Here is a 15,749-nt window from a genome sequence, read left to right as displayed (position 1 = left end):
GGTGTACACTAACCCAAGTAGAGTTTGCGGCTCTACAAGGATCCGAATTCGATTAAATCAATAGTGGCATAGCCACGAGGGATAGGCACGACAAAACAAATCAAGGCATGATAACACATATCTCATTCTCATCAATATCAGTTTAGGACAATGTCCTTATTTTAAAAGAAAGCCCACCTCGTCGGCTTAGCTTGATAGTATTCTCTTCTCCTCGTTTATCACGCTGAGAGCGCGAAGTATCACCTTTAAATTAGGCGTATCACAAATCAGTTTCTATCATTGATCTCAAATCATGCATGTTCCCATGTTTCCCTTTTTCCCATCGATAAATCTTTAATATCATCATCCAAAATCAAGGTATGATTAGCATATCATTTTTATTCAATTAACAACTCCAAATTCACCATTAAATCGTGTCACGCATGAGTGTTCCACACACACAACACACGCACACGCACACCACACATACACGCACGCCGAGGCGTGCGCACACACACACACACGATCACGCACACACTTATGTGCATCCCAAATTCATCAATTTATTTCCCCTTCACTCAATCTAAATGCATGTGGACTCAAGAACACCGATTAATCGGTAGAAGAAGAGGAGATCAAAGATTAAAGTACCTTTTCCAAAAGAACAATCGGTAGGAACAAGTTATAGCCTTGATTCTTCAATAAAATCTTGAACTTCAACTTGGATTCTTCTCAATTGATGAAGAAATCTTGAAGAAAACTTGAAGAAAATTTGGAGAGAGTGGGGGAGAGATTTTCGAAATTATGGGGGAGTGGGGCGCCGGTTTTTGATCTCTAGGGTTTAGGATCTCCCATGTATTTATAGAGTGCCAACAATAATATCTCTAATTAAATAAATTAGAGATTTGAGAAGATATGGAGAGATTTGTTGGTTGAAGTTGGCGTGAAGTAGGGGAGAAATAAGGGGAATTCGAAATTCTTGGCTATTTTATTAGCCTATGATTTATTTCAAATATTTCACGGAGTAGAATAATATATCACGGAGCAAGAATAAATAATTAAATCTCCCCAATTTAAAAGGAAAAGTGGCGTTTAGTTTCAATCTCAAAAAGGGATTTAATATTAATCCTAATTAAATTAGGATATGGTAAGATCTCCTTAGATTTGGCAAGATATGCTAGGATATTCTAGCATATTTATATTTATTCATGGAATAGAATAAATAAGGGATCAAATAAATAAATAATCCATTCTCCCACAATATATGAGATTTTCGAAAATCTCATAGAAAATCAAAGGTGGAGTTCGAAAATTCCATGTAGGAATTATAGAGTATTTGGACTTTGGATTTAATTTGGATAATTATCCCAAACAAATAATTAAATCCAAGAATAATATTATTTCTTCTCCAATAGTCACAGGGGTCGAAAATCCCACCAACAATAATTAAATCCACGAAAAATAGGATTTCTTCTCCAAATAATAATAATGGCCGAAAATTCCACATGATTTAATAATGCTCCTATTTAATTCTCACTCATCCCTTAGGAAAATAATCCACCACCATTATATTTCTCCGCATCAAATATTCACACCCAATCAATCATTTCTTCACTTCCTCTTCTTTTTCTCAACGCATTGACCTTTCAACGGCCACGTCATATTTTTCCCATCTTTGACTATTCAATAGCCACGTCAACATTTCAACAAGTTGACTATTCAACTCAATCTCAATTCTCATACGCAATTAGGTCACAAAGACGCTATGCAATTAATTACTCATCAAATAATTCACATATCATAGCATTTAAGGCATTTAATGCAAAAATTTTATAACCCGAAAATTAGAGTTTGAAAAAGTGGGGCGTTACAATTATTATTATTATTAAATAAAATATTTTTAAAATAATTTAAAATTATAAATCATACTACTACTTAATTTTAGTATAATAAATAACTATAATTAAATTTATCATAATTATATCTATATTATTATAGGGGGCGTGATTAATTGCTAACTAATTGGCAATCTCAAACTAAGACTAAATCTTAACCATTAGATTAGAAGATCTAGTGGTTGAAATAATGACACATGCATTATATTTTTAATTAAGAAAATTAATAAATAAAATTAGAGGGTATTAATTTCAATTCCCTCTCCTTAAAATCATCTTAAAACTTTAAATTTACGTAACTCTCTCAATTTAAATTATTTTTTCACAAAAAATATATCAATTTAAAGATAATTTTATAAGGATTCCAACGAGATCTCAATTGCATATGTTCCGACGACGTTCGGATGATGAAATTTGATATTTTTTATTTTAGTTTTCGTAAATATTGATAACCAGGTTTTTATCAACAAATACATCAATAAATCTCAATAAAACCATGTAAAAATCTCAATAAATATGTGTTGATATTTTCTTGTACTAGTGTTGATATTCTTATGTCATATTGTTGATATTTGTAATACGCTATGTTGATATAAAAAAACATTCACGAAAATTATCATATGATAACATAATGACGATATTACCCTTTTGTTGATATTTTGTCTACTATTTATTGAGATTCGTAAGATTTAATCTCATCCACTCATTTTAAAATCTAAAGGTGGAGATTTAGTCTTGATTTTGGATTAGGATGCTATAAGCATTAGAATATGACCCATGATTATAGTATTTATATATAATTGTTATTAACATAATAATAATTAATAATTTAATAAATAATTAAAATATAATTATATAATATAAATCATATAATAATAATAATAATAATAATAAATAGTTATTATTATTTTAAAAATTAATAAATAATCAATAAAATCGTAGTAAAATTTTAAATTCTAAAATTTATAATATTAAAAAATATAATAATAATAATAATAATAATAATAATAATAATAATAATAATAATAATAATTATTATTATTATTATTATTATTATTATTATTTATGATTATAATACTCCAATGACAATTATATTACTCCCCCCGTCCCCAAAGAATATGCACTTTGATTTCGGCATTAGTTTTAATGCAAAATTGATAAAGTAAGAGAGAGGTAGAGAGAAAAAAGTAATTAAAATATTTTAGTGGAGAATGAGTCTCATCTCATTAGAGAGACGACTTTTTAGAATTATAAAGTGTATATTCTTGTAGGACGGACTAAAAAGGAAAGAGTGCGTGTTCTTGTGGGACGAATGAAGTATTATATATTATGATGAATGATCCATATTTAAACTATCCATCGTAATAATAAATATAATAATATAATTATAATCATTTGTAATTAATAATTTATAAAAAAATTATATCATTATTTTTTATAAATAAAAAAATAATATTCCTTCCGTCCCGTCTAAGATGATACATTTCTTAGCCGGCACGAGATTTTGTGAGTTGTTGATTAATTTGGTTAATTGGAGAGAGAAGGAGCGTGAGGAAGTATTAAATGGAGAAAGAAAGAGAGTTTAATATTTAATTGGAAAGAGAAAAAACTAGTTGAGTGTATTAATTGAAGAGAGAAAATTACCAAAAATAGAAATATATCAACTTGGTTGGGACAAACTAAAAAGAAAATTGTGTCATCTTAAGTGGGACGGAGGGAGTAGTACTATATTTTTAGTTGGTTGTTTAAATCAAATATAAAATATAAAATCTTGATATTTTCCAAACACTGGAAAGTAAAGTTGTAATACCCCATAACTTTTTAAAATAAATAATAATATAAATAAAGAAGCTATTATATTTTTGGGTATTTTTAAAAGTATTTTTGAAATTATTTAATTGTAAATTGATTACTTGTAAACTTTTTGAACTAATGAGTTTGATTTTCACAATGTTTTACAGGTTATCTGACTTGACCGAAGATGCGCCTTAGCAAATTAAACAAGGTTTAAGTGTTTGTATTTGATTTATTGGGTGATATTAATGGTATTAGAAACTTGATATGAAATTAGAAAAATATTAGAGCAATTGTGTGATGCCTTTTTATTTGTGCTTATATGTGTGTGTTAACTAAATGTTAAAATAATATATGCGTGTATCACGTCCATATGATGAAAATAATTAAATAAAGAAATTAAGTTCTATTTCCTAAACACACACACGCTAGAATTAGGATCTAGATTCTAGAATACTCCCACACACATTTCACCCAAACACACACTAAATATCTCTCTAGAATTCTCTATGAATCTCTTGAACTCTCACTTGGATCAATAGCCAAATCATCACACCTTGTCGTTAGGTTGCCATCGACGTAGCTCCCATCATTAGACCTCCCCCACGCACTCGGCCGTCTCCGGCAGCTACCGTCCGTCGCCTCTCCGGCGGCGAGTTTTGCTGCAAGCAGTAAAGTTTCCCCTCTTTTCTCATGGCTTCTTCTCCACTTCTCTAACCTCCATTAATGGATTTCAAGGTTGAAGCTTTGTTTCCCCAAACTCAAGTTTCTTGCGAATTAAGGTAGAAATTGAATTCTTCCTTGGATTATCTCACTTCCTAAGTTGATGTTTGTGGATTTGAATTCAAGCTTTGTGTTTTTTAGTTGTCAATGTGTAAAAGTGAGAATTTTTATGTTTTGTCTAAAATTGGGGATTTTAGTTATGTTGATTGTTTTAGTTTTCTTTATTGGTGGTTGGGGATGAAGTTGTATGAATTGATGGCTTGAATCAATTTTCATTTAGTTTGTAGGATTATTGAAAACCTAGATAAAGGGATGCATGATATTGATTTTATGTTGAGGCATTTTATTTTAGAATCAAGAAAATTAACTTTGGAGCAATGTCTTTGATAGCCAATGAGTACACTTTTTAAACAGTGGGTTTCGGGGCTTATTTGACAGACCAAAATAATTCATTTTCAGCTCATATTTTACCAGAAGTTATCCTTAGATGTCTTCTACATTGTCACCAAAATTCAGCTTAAACCAAGTTCAAATCGATTTATTATGAATTTTTCTAAAAGGACTGCCCTGTTTCTGGCAGGTTCTTGAAAAGTAATCATATATCCTAAACGAAAAGTAATTTCAAGCTCAAACTCTATCCTCATAAACCTGACTGCTATATGTTTCTTTTGCAATTGGTTTTGTTGATTTTGGACTTACGAGTCAATTGGAATGATTTTTCTAAGTTAGTGCTTTTTGCCACGTTTAGTAACTGAAAATTGTAAAAACATGATTTTGTTATTTCCTTTTTGAGTAATCTATTGGAGTGAGATGATTATGAACTTGAGATATGCTTTAAATAATGATGTAGGGAGGATGTGTGATTTTTCTTGGAATTGTCTAATACCGTTTGGTATTGTTTTGTGAATTATTTCAGTTGATCGTATGAGTAGTTTGACAGCTTTTATACTTGATGGTTTGTTTGGATTTATTGTTGTAGTTTATTAAAATGGAGTGTGTTGTGAGTTGAATGAAATTGTGTAGATGTTAAAGCTTATGTTAATTTTATGTTGGATAAAAGAATTGCTTAAAAGTGGATTATGATTCCTTGTTGTTTTATTTGGAAGTTATTTTGCTATGCTTGATTGGTTATGTGTTTTAAAATAGAAGATTAAGTTGTTCCAAGTTTAAAATGAGTTTAATTTGTCAAGTTTAAGTTTGAGAGTTTAAAGACTAAGTTAAAATGCTTAAGTGCTAGGGGTGAGTGGTGACGCATCCAAGGCTCGAGGATGGACAACCTAAACCAAGCTTGAGGAGGTTATTTTGAATTTCAGCTTTCGAGGCGGGGTTTACTTTATCTGTAAGCGTAGTGGTTACATGGTTATAATCATTGTTGTGTCGTGCGTCATTCGTATGAGCTTATGGGCCCACGAGGGGTCAGATCCATGAGGGATCATATGGGTCGCTGACAGCCCACCAATAGCCCACGAGGGGTCAGGTCCACGAGGGACCGAGGCTAGTCTCATATAGATGTCAACAAAGTTGAGATGGTTCATTATGTTATGATTCATTACACAATTGGTTATAACTGCTTGCAGCGTATTCCCCACTGAGTGTGCTTGCATACTCACACCCCGTTATTTAATGTTCTTTTCAGGTTAAGGAGTCGGTGACGGGGCAGCAGTCAACGTGGTCCACGGTCTCCCAGCCGCTATGTTTGACTAGTAGATCCTTTGGTATTTGGGTAAAAGTGAATTGTTTGGAGAGTGAACTTGATAACTTTTATGCTATTATATTTTGAATGATGTAGGTTTCAATCAGATTAAGCAGGATATTTTATTTTGGTCGGAATATTGGATGAAGTATCTATATTTTTAACATAGTGATACATTTTGGCATAGATATCTATATACACATATTTCAGATGTTGGAAAAATATTCTTATTAGTGTTCTTTAAATTTTTATATATATAAAAAAAATATGTCAATGATAGATTTTTCTTTTAAGTTTATAAAATCGTTTCCGTTTTTCTTATTTCCATTTAAATTCTGAATTTTAAAAATAAAAGAAATTAGAATTTTAGTATTTTGGTAGTGTCACCCGTTTTAAAGAGTTTGGGGCGTTACAAAAGTTATTATGAATCATATTCCTGATATTCATTTCCCCATGAATCATTTTCCTTGTCAATTTTACTTTTCCGTCAACCAAACTTTGCCATAGTATTTTTGAATTAACTCGTGAATTAATAGTTGAACGTGCTCACGGGATATGAATGAATTTCATGTTAAAATCAAATTCGATTGATTTATTAACAAGTTTCAGAAAAACAACCTCAAGCAAAATTTATGAAACAGAAACCCCAATAATTGAATTTGACTCATCATGAGCGAGTCACACTAATTACTATTCCCTCCCTCCGTTCCATAGTAATGGAGGCGGGTTTTTTCGGCACGGAGATTAAGAAAAATTGTATTAGGTGAGTTAAGTAAAGGGAGAGTAAAGTGGAAAATGAAAAAAAAGGTAGAGAGATGAAGAGAGAATAAAGTAAGACAGAGTAAAGTAGGTGTGGAAAAATGTATTGACTTATACTAAAAAGGGAAATGACTCTATTACTATGGAACGTACCAAAATGACAAAATGACTCTATTACTATGGAAAAGAGGGAGTACTAGTATATACCTCCTTCGTCTCATTCAAGATACCAACTTTCTTTTTTTGTTTGTCCCAATGAAGATGTTCACTTTCCAATTTTAGTTATATCCTCCTCTCTCCTTTTTCCTCATTAAAATATTTAACTACCTTTTTGCTCATTAAAATATTTAACTATATTTTTCCTCTCTACTTTATTTCACCTAACAATTCTTCCTAAAACCTCATGCCACTAAAAAATGTGGCCATTTTGAGTGAGACAGAGTAGTACTGACTACTTGATGTATAGTATTTATTTGACGTTCGCCAAAATAGATGAAATTTAATGTATAACAATGACTAGCCCGGACCATTTTAAGGTTAATTTCATAAAATGATACTACTAAATTATAATATTTGTTCCACGATAAAATTTTGGGTTATTGACACATAATCACGTAGTTTGGGGCATTTGCCCATTTGGTAATTAAAACATGATTCGAGTAGTGTCGAACTTCCTAAACAAATGATGATGGTCATTAGTTTGGAGATCATATTGGTTGAGGAATGGGGCTGTGCAATAACTCTATTTCGCAATAAAGAAAGACGTTAAAGAAACCAATAAAAACACTAAGGGGTCGTGTAGCCCAATTGGTAGCGCGGAGCTGTGGTGACCTTGAGATCACAGGTTCAAAGCCTTAATTTGCAAACTAGGTCAAACAGGATTAGTCGAATTCCGCCAAAGGCGGATTCGGTACACCTATAGTCAAACCAAAAAATACACCAATAAACCATATCCAAAAGGAACTATACGTTGTTAGAAAATAGAAAGTGCTTTGGTCATAGAGCTCAAGGGAAGAGCAAAATGTTATTTTCATCACTACAACAACAATAATCGCAGTCATGGGAATATCTTAAATTTAAACATAAACTAAGATACAACCAGGAACATAACAGGGTTCACCAGAGCAAGTGCTTTTTCAGGCATCAGCACATCAGTATGTTGAATTGCTGTGCTATTCTCTAAGCACTCTGGCCGATTCAGGGACTTAAACAATGAAAGCAGCCTCTTAATCGATACACATACACATATACATTTGTATGAAGCCAATAGATCCTTGCGACTTGCCATGTTTGCTTCGGGCATCAAGTCGAATTTTCAAATCTGCTATCTTCTGTACAAGTATTTTGACAACGGGAACTTCAGACTCCTTGCCACCTGTAAATCATTTCATAACAATAAATTACAGACCACATTGACTGCTTACAATCAGAGGCAAACAAGAATACAAATGTTTAAGTTTGATGAATTTGTTACCCTCAACACTATATCTTCAGACACTATGGATCGATACCGTGTTGAGCCTTCCAGTGGGCAGCTTCCACCTTTCGTAATAAAATTGGCACTACATAGACTGGATAATTGCAAGAGAATGTCGGACGTTGATCCACTATCAGAGCCATCAGCTCCCGATTCACCATTTTGTAGCTCTTCATCATCAAGTGAATATTCCCCAACTGATGTGATGCATTGATATATGGCCAACAATCTCTCTAGTGGGAAAGTTCCTGGTCCTTTCATGAGTATTTCTTGTTCTTTCGCTTCCTTCTGGTCAATTGATTTTTCAGAGACCCTGAAATGTAACGTTACAATGCAAAAATTTGTCATCCAGCAAGCACGAGCATTTTTGTAATTTTAGAATAACTCTTTACATGATAAATACATCGTTGTGTTAATCCTTTACTTTCGCTTTCTTTTTCGATTGTCAGTTCCTCCAGTTGAATCGAAGAGTGAGGCATCAAGGGTTGCTGGATTCCGTGAAGCAAGAAAAGCAGAGATGAGCAGATATTTGGCAGAAGTAGACATATGGAACTCAACCTCATCTAAAGTTTCTCCAGGCTTCTTAAAAACAGACTTCCTCATGTTCCTGTCTTTAAGCAGAGCTTGAGAAGAAAGGGTAAACGTCTCATTCAGGGATGGTGAGATAAATGGTTGAAGATGAATAAATAATTTCCTCGTCATGTCTCCAACGGGGGCTGTTACCGAATCACCAAGCGGCTCACAATACTTATATAACGGAGAAAATGCAGTAGATAATTCATCGATCTGTCTTGTAATCCTATAGAATGGCCTCAACACCAAACTGTCCAACGAGAAACAAGGATACAAATAGTGTTAATTCTGCCTGGAATTGCAAAAGAACGAAAGTGAAATATGCTTTAAGCACTGAAAATAACATGTGATACATACTCCAGAAAAGACGAATACAGCTTAGGATTTGCTTGATTACTCATGAATATCTGGCGTAATTCATCTTCCGTGTACTCAGGAAAATAGATGGGGAAAGGTTCAAGATAACCTGTGTCTGACTGAAATGTATCCAGAGAAGCTCTACTGATAAAAATCATACCAACCTCAGGGATTTTAAGAAGGTTGTACAAATTAAACAAAAGGGGTATTATACTCTCCCTCTTATCCCATTCCCTTATAAGCTCTAGATGATCAAATACCAAGTAAATCATCCTCCCATTGACCTGTGAAGATGACTTTTTAGAGCTAGATTTTCCGGTATTCCCTTTGAGGCTCTCTATGAGAGCAGTCAAAGCTTCACGTAGTAGATTGACAAAATCAGATGGCCTTTCACACCGTTTGGCACTCAAATAACCACCACTCTCATTCTTCCTATGAAGCAAAAGCTGATTCAATATGGACTCAAACAGTATCCTAGGACTATAACAAGAGACACAACTACAATAAATGAACGGACGCTTCAAGTGCCTGAACATATAAAGTACAGTGCTTGTTTTCCCCGTTGAAGCGCCTCCATAGACAAATAACGGAATCATGGGTGAATTTAAAGGGCCCAAAAACTGAACCAAATCAAGAATTTGACTTCTCCTTCCTGGAAAAGAACTGATCAACTCATCAAGGCTTATTGGTTCACCACTGAACACAAGGTCTTTGATAGTCAATGGCCGTGAAAGATTAGTAGCCTTTGGAACCTCCTGATGAGCTTTTGAGTTTGGTGTCGAATTCAGAGATGATCTTGTGGTTCTTCTACCAACTAGTGGACTTTCCTCTTTGGACATCTCTTTTTTTAGCCAATAATTGGTACTAATTGATACTGCACAAATTGAACAAAACTTACATATATGAAATTGCTTATATACTATACAGAGAAAGCAGTGCCTTATTTGCCGCCAATGGTATTTTAGATCTTTCAAGTTCGATGCATGTTGTAAATTCTGATATATAAGCAGTTATAAACACAAATTCAATACAGAATTTTGGTATGTCAATCCATAAGCAGTTACTTTACAGCATTAATTAAATTTGAATTTTGAATTTCAAAAACTGCATTATGAAAACTACTACTATAACTCGCCAGTAAGTTGTTCAGTTTTAAACAAACTCATTTCAAACTGTGTGCCACAATTTAATTTAATTTTGATTTACTCTTCCTAATCTAATGCAATTAAGATGGCAGTTCCCGATTCAATAAAAAACAAGCTGATTCTATCCATAAAAATGCTTATTTTAAGACATCATCACCATTACCGTTTTTTTTTAAACAAATACACAGTAAGTTAGTAAACAGAGGCATCATTAACTCACAAATTCACAGGAAACATAGGATATCAAACAAATTCCAAGCAGCAAAAAAGCACGATTTCAACCACATTCAATTCATTCTAAAAATTCTGAGCCGGCCAACTAGATCAAAATACAACCGAGCTCAACACAAAAAATCCATCATACAAATGGGGGAAAGGACAAAAGGGGGAGACTGCGGTACCGTTGCCGGAGGCAGACTCAAACGAAGAAGTCGGCGATTCTTTGCGCCGGCGAGAGCGGGAAATTGGGCGGGAAGAAAAAGGCAGAGCCAGAGTGAGTCGTGAAGGCGGAATCGGCGGCTAATGAGAAGAGTTTGGAGGGTAATGGGCTGGGCGGGTAATGGGCCAGGTATTGTCAAAAAATTAATTCCAAAACGTACTCTTTAAAAAAAATTACTCTCTTTTCCCTACTCAATAAAATAGGAGTGCTTAATTATATTTTCTCTTTGCTTTTATAAAAGATGGGGTCCTATTATAATGCTTATAGCACTCTAATTCAAAATCAAGACTAAATCTTCACTCTTAGATTTTAAAATGAGTGGATGAGATTAAAGCTCACAAATCTCAATAAATAGTAGACAAAATATCAATAAAAGGGTAATATCGTCATTATGTTATCATATGATAATTTTCGTGAGTGTTTTTTTATATCAACATTGTATATTACAAATATCAACACAAGGACAAGAAAATATCAACACATTTTTATTGAGATTGAACATGCATAATATTGAGATTTTGCCTACAATATATTGAGATTTTTTGTTGCATTGGTTGATAAAAGCTGCTTATCAACATGTACGAAAATTGAAATATAATTTATCAAATTTCATCACCCGAACATCGTCGGAACATATGCAATTGGGATCTCGTTGGAAACCTTATTAAATTATCTTTAATTTGATATATTTTTTGCGAAAAAATAATTTAAATTGAGAGAGTTACGTAAATTTAAAGATTTGAGATGATTTTGAGGAGAGAGAAAGTAGTTAGTTATAATTACTACGGATTTGTCATTAATACCCTTTTAATTTAATTAATAATTATTCAAATTTAAAATATATTACGCTTGACATTATATCAACCACAAGATCTTCTAATCTAATGGTTAAAAATTGGTCTCAATTTTGGATTGATAATTAGTTAGCAATTGATCAAATCCCTATAAAATGGGTTAACATCATTTGGACGAGTTTAACTTAATCAACACGCAATTGAACTCATTAGATATCAAACTCACTGATGAAATTTGTGTCCTAATTTGCAATTGTTCCTATTGGAAAGTTGGGTAGGCACACTGAAAGCCAGACAGCGCCGCAATAGCAAAAATGACGTTTGACAAATTAAGAGATTTGATGAAAAAGTGAAGAAATTCTTAGAAAGAATTAAAAATTTTTGCAACTTGAGAATCTGAGATGATACTTGGAAGTGAGAATCCGACAAACATGTTTAATATGAATGTTAACTTTAGAACAAGTGAAATTATTCAACTGGCCTTAAAACGTAAAGTGAAGGTTAAATGATGTTAAGCGGGTATAGAGAAAATATAAAAATGTACTAATATATACTACTACTACTAGTTATTTGAGAGAGTCCTTAAGCGAAAGATTGTTAAATAAAAAGTCTATAAATTATGCCAATATTTTTCTTACTATATTCATGATTATTTCTTTACTATATTTCTGATTTGGAATCTGATTTGTCTGCATGAGATATATTCAACGACATAACATTAATTAATTAACGAGCGTCGATATCAATGTTAGTCCAAATGTCTTTATCGTGATAATAAAATAAATGACTCCAGAAATTTAACCTTAAAGTCATCATGAATGATGAATTGAAAAAGACCATTTTAATATTAACAGCTAAAGTTACCAATTACCAATGGGGAAAAGAAACAATGGAAGATTCATAAAAGGTACACTTGCACGTAGACCTTTGTGCTTAAGTTTCTACATTATAAAAGCGTTTGTTATAATTAATTCAAAGATGTTTGGTTTAGCTAAAAGAATTAAGTAAATGTAATTTTAAGATCTTATAAACACGACTGAACTCATTAATCTGAACTATTATCGGTTTAGATAGCATGATAATCTTTAGTGTTACAACAAAAATGTGGTGAATAAGTTTTTCTACTCAAATATAATTGTGACATATTGTGAGGTAATTTTTATGTCTGATCATAACAGTTAAAGCATGTCACAAAATATAAGTGACATTGGAATGTTTGTTACAGATTTTATACTACTAAAGTTCCTACAATTCAAGTTTTTTTTTAATTGGTATTTTACTACTAGTATTTTTTTAACTAAAACTATATTACTTTTGAATTATATTACAGACAAATTCAAGCTGTCTTCCGCATTTCCATCAGTTGTTAAGAGATTGGAGGTTGCAATATAATTATCGTAAAAAAAATCTCAGTCGCTCGGTTATTTTGTAGAAGAATTATACGGAAGTATAAAAGTCAAGATTTGGGGGAGACAGATTATAGTGCTAAATAATTGAATAATGTAAATGGATATAGGATTCCATCCATTCTTAACAAATTGACTTTAGTAATATTTTATGAAGCATGCTAAATGGTACAGCTGTACTTTCTTCTCAATGTGACCTTCTCTCGGAAAATCCTTTCTCGTGACAAAATCTGTTGAAGTTAAAGTGTGTAACAATCTAAATTAATTGTGAAATCTGTTAAAATTCTACGTCAGATTGTGAAATCTTGTTATACGTAATACTTATGTGTCATATAAACAAAAGAATATCATAAAATTAAATTAGGTGACAGAGTATTTTTTACAAATTTTTATACTATAGTACTTTTACCAAGCACTTTCATTATAATAATAATCCAGACAATTCAAGTTGCATTCTACATTTTCGGTCTTTGAGACCAATCGACAGATTCTAAAAATTTTGAATATATTATTATCGTAAATAAATCACAATCGCTCTCGATGAATTATTTTGAAGAATAATTATATGAAAGCAGTAAAGTTAAGATAGGTCAAGTATTTCTGGGGGACAAATTTTGTTGGTGCTAATAAATTACAAGAAAGTAATCGGTTATATATAGGCATCCATGCATCGTTGCAGGAAAAAACTACCACTATCTTCGCTATATATTTTAATATGGAAGCATGCTAAAAAATACTTTCTTCTTGAGGAAAAAACAATTTTCTTTCTCACAACCACTTTTTTGTTTTCGATCACGGACTTTTCTTAAAGCAAACTACAGTTCATCTTCATTCTTCAATTTCGTCCATATAATAGAAATTATACTGGTGGAGTTAATAAAAAAAAAGCCACTTTACTATTGTAGAGAATAAGATATCATCATTGAAATGACCATCCTTATTATTATAACAACATTTTACAAACACGAAATTTGTTGTTAATTGATCATAATAGTGGACCTATAGTCCCTAGATATAATTCACGACTAAGACATGAATTCGTTCTATTTAACTTTCGTATTATTCAATACCAAAAATACTTTTTAGCTAGTCGTCAATTTACCTTATCTTTCCTTCAAATTATAAAATTTTATAACAAAAAAATACTATACTTTACTTTTATATACGGTACTCATATTTAATACGGAGTATTTTTCATTGAAATTTATTTGTTTAAAATTATAAACTGAATTGAGGATGAATTAATTCTGGCAAAGTAATTATCAATTTGAACACTGCAAAATAAATAGGAGAATAAAAATAAAGCTTTAATTTGATTGAATTAGTGAATCCTAATTACTAATAATTTTAAAACTATACCAGAATATAAGAAATTAAAATGAAATTAAAAAGAAATAAAAAAGTAAGAAAATTAAAAATGACAGATGGGATTCATACTGACCCTTCAAAGCCATTCCCATAGGATTCATGACCAAGGATGCTTCAGCTCGGTGCAGATCGGGGTTGCCAAGTGCCAACTGAAGATTAATTAATACATTTGGCTAAGAACACGAATTAAACCCCCTTAACATTTGTCTTCTCTTGACCCTATGAAAATAGGATTCACATTTCACTAACTTTTTTAATTCAAATAATGGATTTTTTTCAAAAGTACTGCTACTAATATTTATCCAATTTTGATGCATACTAATAAATCATAAATGTCCACAAATACTATAAATTTGAATCCAAAATTACTTCACACGGTGGGAAGACTGTCGAAAAAAAATTGTGGAGCGAGCAACAGGCGTTCTAAATTAAATTTATAAAATGTTAAAATTATGTTAGCAATGTTTTTTATATATAAAGATTCTATAATAACTTTTTTATTTAGATCTCTGACCAAATATTACCAATACTATAAAGCTCTTTATTGCATTTACTGATCTCGAATCAATTCCCCTTGACTTATAAAAGAATAAATAGAGGATGTATATGAACTTTATCTTCTTTGCCCTGATTCAAAATGTGTATTTCTCAATCTGTTACGAAACGCTGTGAAGGCGGAAGAGTAAATGCATTGCATGTATATATTGGAAAGATAACGTCTTGTGAACTTCTGAATTCCAGAATGTAATGTTAGCGAATTTGATTCCAGATTTTTGTGAAGTAAAAAAGGCTTACAATAGTTGGAAAGGTTAAGTGACGGGAAGTTGTCGATGACCTGGATCGATTTTTATATATTTTTGTTAATGGAAAGTGACAAATCTTATCTTCATCTATTCAAAGTGGTTAACTCCAAAGTATAAGTGACATCAACGTATAAAAATATACTCCGTACTAAGTCCTAGCTACTTTTGTGTAATTATCTTATTCTTGATATATATGGTAATAAAAATTCTATTCTTGTTCATGCAAAAATAAAAAATTCAAACAATTGTGAGAATTGAATCTTACGAGAGAGGGCTGGTCGGCTGGAATAGGAAAAGACGCTATAGAAATTTATGGTATAATTTACAGCATTATCAGCCTACCTGAATGACAGATAAAGTGAAAGGAACAAATAGACAAATTTTATGTTATGTACTACTCGTCTCCTCCTATTTGAGAAAAAGATAGAAATGGGTAAGTTTTCTACGATCGTTTGTCATCTACTATGTATTAGTTGACAGGCTTAATTCACTTTGATTGACAAAACCATAAAATAACTCGTGAAGGTTTAAACAAGAAAGGATG

At 31.9% G+C, this 15,749-nt stretch overlaps 1 protein-coding gene and 1 long non-coding RNA gene across 4 annotated transcripts; one reads left to right on the top strand and one right to left on the bottom strand.

Moving 5' to 3' along the window:
* The first annotated feature begins 4,089 nt into the window (after window positions 1-4,089).
* On the top strand, window positions 4,090-6,270 carry LOC125192206 (uncharacterized). Of its 3 annotated transcripts, none has more exons than XR_007171320.2 (3): window positions 4,090-4,450; window positions 5,629-5,911; window positions 6,028-6,270. It is a non-coding gene; the product is annotated as an uncharacterized LOC125192206 (long non-coding RNA). The 3 variants fall into 3 exon arrangements; XR_007171325.2 differs by having other exon boundaries at window positions 5,629-5,920; XR_007171322.2 differs by having other exon boundaries at window positions 4,092-4,450; window positions 5,629-5,730.
* A 1,543-nt stretch (window positions 6,271-7,813) lies between these two features.
* LOC125192691 (origin of replication complex subunit 5-like) lies at window positions 7,814-10,943 on the bottom strand. Its single transcript, XM_048090319.2, has 5 exons — window positions 10,797-10,943; window positions 9,251-10,124; window positions 8,745-9,143; window positions 8,318-8,633; window positions 7,814-8,218 (listed from the first exon to the last, which is right to left on the bottom strand). Exons 2-5 carry the CDS (start codon window positions 10,087-10,089, stop codon window positions 8,168-8,170), a joined length of 1,605 nt encoding a protein of 534 aa, XP_047946276.1. The 5' UTR covers window positions 10,090-10,124; window positions 10,797-10,943; the 3' UTR covers window positions 7,814-8,167.
* Between the last annotated feature and the right edge of the window lie 4,806 nt (window positions 10,944-15,749).

The sequence above is a fragment of the Salvia hispanica genome, chromosome 4, assembly GCF_029641045.1.
Source record: "Salvia hispanica isolate PSC_SH4W2 chromosome 4, Shi_PSC_v1, whole genome shotgun sequence".
Classification (NCBI taxonomy): Eukaryota; Viridiplantae; Streptophyta; class Magnoliopsida; order Lamiales; family Lamiaceae; genus Salvia; species Salvia hispanica.
Note: the sequence above shows the minus strand (reverse complement) of the source record. Positions and strands in the feature narration are given on the sequence as shown.